General features: G+C 33.8%; 1 protein-coding gene and 1 non-coding gene across 2 annotated transcripts in view; one reads left to right on the top strand and one right to left on the bottom strand.

The window, feature by feature from the left end:
- LOC105326807 (phospholipase B1, membrane-associated) overlaps positions 1-96 on the bottom strand; it is an 11,624-nt gene extending 11,528 nt beyond the window's left edge. The window contains exon 1 of the mRNA XM_011426989.4: positions 1-96. This exon is cut by the window's left edge and continues 150 nt beyond it. Coding sequence (XP_011425291.3) covers positions 1-31 — 31 coding nt within the window. The 5' untranslated portion in view covers positions 32-96.
- Positions 97-334: 238 nt separating this feature from the next.
- On the top strand, positions 335-407 carry Trnaa-agc (transfer RNA alanine (anticodon AGC)). The gene has a single exon. It is a non-coding gene; the product is annotated as a tRNA-Ala (tRNA).
- The last annotated feature ends 1,309 nt before the right edge of the window (positions 408-1,716 follow it).

Genomic DNA, 1,716 nt, shown 5'->3' with positions numbered 1-1,716 from the left:
AATCACATGTTTCGATAACCCACAATAACATCCCAGTCTTATGATTTATATAATGTTCACGTCGCCATGCTATCAATAGCCACAAGTCATGTGATTTTGTGTTTACATTTCAAAACCGGATGTATCAAATCGTATTTACACGGAAACGAGCGTGATCCGAATGCTAACGTTATACATAAAATCTTTCCTTCTCATAAGAATTATAAAATGTTTCCGTAAACTACATTATACAACTTGAAATATTTATCCAATTAAAAAAGAAATGCCCCCATTATATACAAGGAAATCAACAATAATTGTTTTTATAAACAATTTTAACTCCTCATTTGACATCGGGGAATTAGCTCAAGTGGTAGAGCGCTCGCTTAGCATGTGAGAGGTACCGGGATCGATACCCGGATTCTCCAGATTTTTTTTTTTATTTCCACCGCATATTTCTAACATAGCCACAAATTAGTACTACATATACAATAATCTGACGATGGTGCATGAATTTCATTTTCGCCACTCTGTAAACTACATATATATGCTTACCCACATTCAGTTGTAATTGTGTGTGGTCTACTGTCGTCATTTTTGTTGCACTTTTGCCGTTCACTTTGGTCACTTAGTAGTGTGCAATCAACTTGCTAAATAATCGATTACAATAATATTCTTTTCTAACTCAAGACCTTAATTTTTTTTTTTTAAATAGCTTCCTTATTTATCTTCTTTTCTAAATATCCGTCCGGTCTATAGAATATCTTTTACGAATTTTCTACTACATCTTAACAAGACCGTGGACTTTCAGTATAGGACGTAGCTATCTTTTTCTTGCGTCAAAACAAGTTTAAAATGACGCAGTCTCGAGCGAAATATGCACCAATTGGGCAGTCTTAGCTCAAAAACCAGACAAACCTTGTTGATTTCAAAGAGCCATGGCTGAAAGGCTAGCAATTATGAATAACCTATAGAATTTTCAACTAGAACCATTTTAATAAGACCTTGGACTTTCAGTAGCTCAAAAGCCAGACAAATTTTGTTGATTTCAAAGAGCCACGGCTGAATGGCTAGCAATGAAATATACGTGCCTACGTCACATTCTGTTTGACACAACTACCCAAAGTCCAAGCTCTTGTTAAAATGGTTTAAGTGTTTTTGAAATACAGGAATTGAATTTCGCTATTTTACTTCCCCCAAGACTTCAAAATTTTAATAAAAGGCCCTAGAGAAAACTTTTTTAATATACCTTCCCTCAGCAAGTTCTACATGTCTTACCGGATATATCATATTCCTATAGGAAAACTGTCTTGAAGTTAAATATCTGACCGTTAGATTTATAGCAAAAGTGGTTGAAAATTGTCAAAACAAGTTTCATTAACTTAATTCTTGCATACATTTGGTTTTTTTTTAATTAGAGTTGTCTCTCCTTTTTCTGACTTTATTCCAATCAATTTGCCAAGTGCCAAGAATAATGTTAATGTTAATGTTTTTTAAGTGTTGATAGAACCCTAAAAACAAGAACCTTTTGTGCTTTAGGTACCAGATAATATTTCAAAGACCAAGGCCCCATAAGCGTACATTTTTTGCGCGTAATAAATAATAATTTGTGAACTGGTCGGACTAGCGCCATTTCTTAGTTCTGCCATTAATCATTTCATAATAATTTTAGTAGCGTTACATTTTAAGAGATTTGTTTAGATGAGAGCATTATACCGGGCTATAGCTTTAATTCTG

This window comes from Magallana gigas, chromosome 6 (genome assembly GCF_963853765.1).
Source record: "Magallana gigas chromosome 6, xbMagGiga1.1, whole genome shotgun sequence".
NCBI classification, from domain to species: domain Eukaryota; kingdom Metazoa; phylum Mollusca; class Bivalvia; order Ostreida; family Ostreidae; genus Magallana; species Magallana gigas.
The sequence above is the reverse complement of the archived record's forward strand: the minus strand, read 5'-3'. Positions and strand labels throughout refer to the sequence as shown.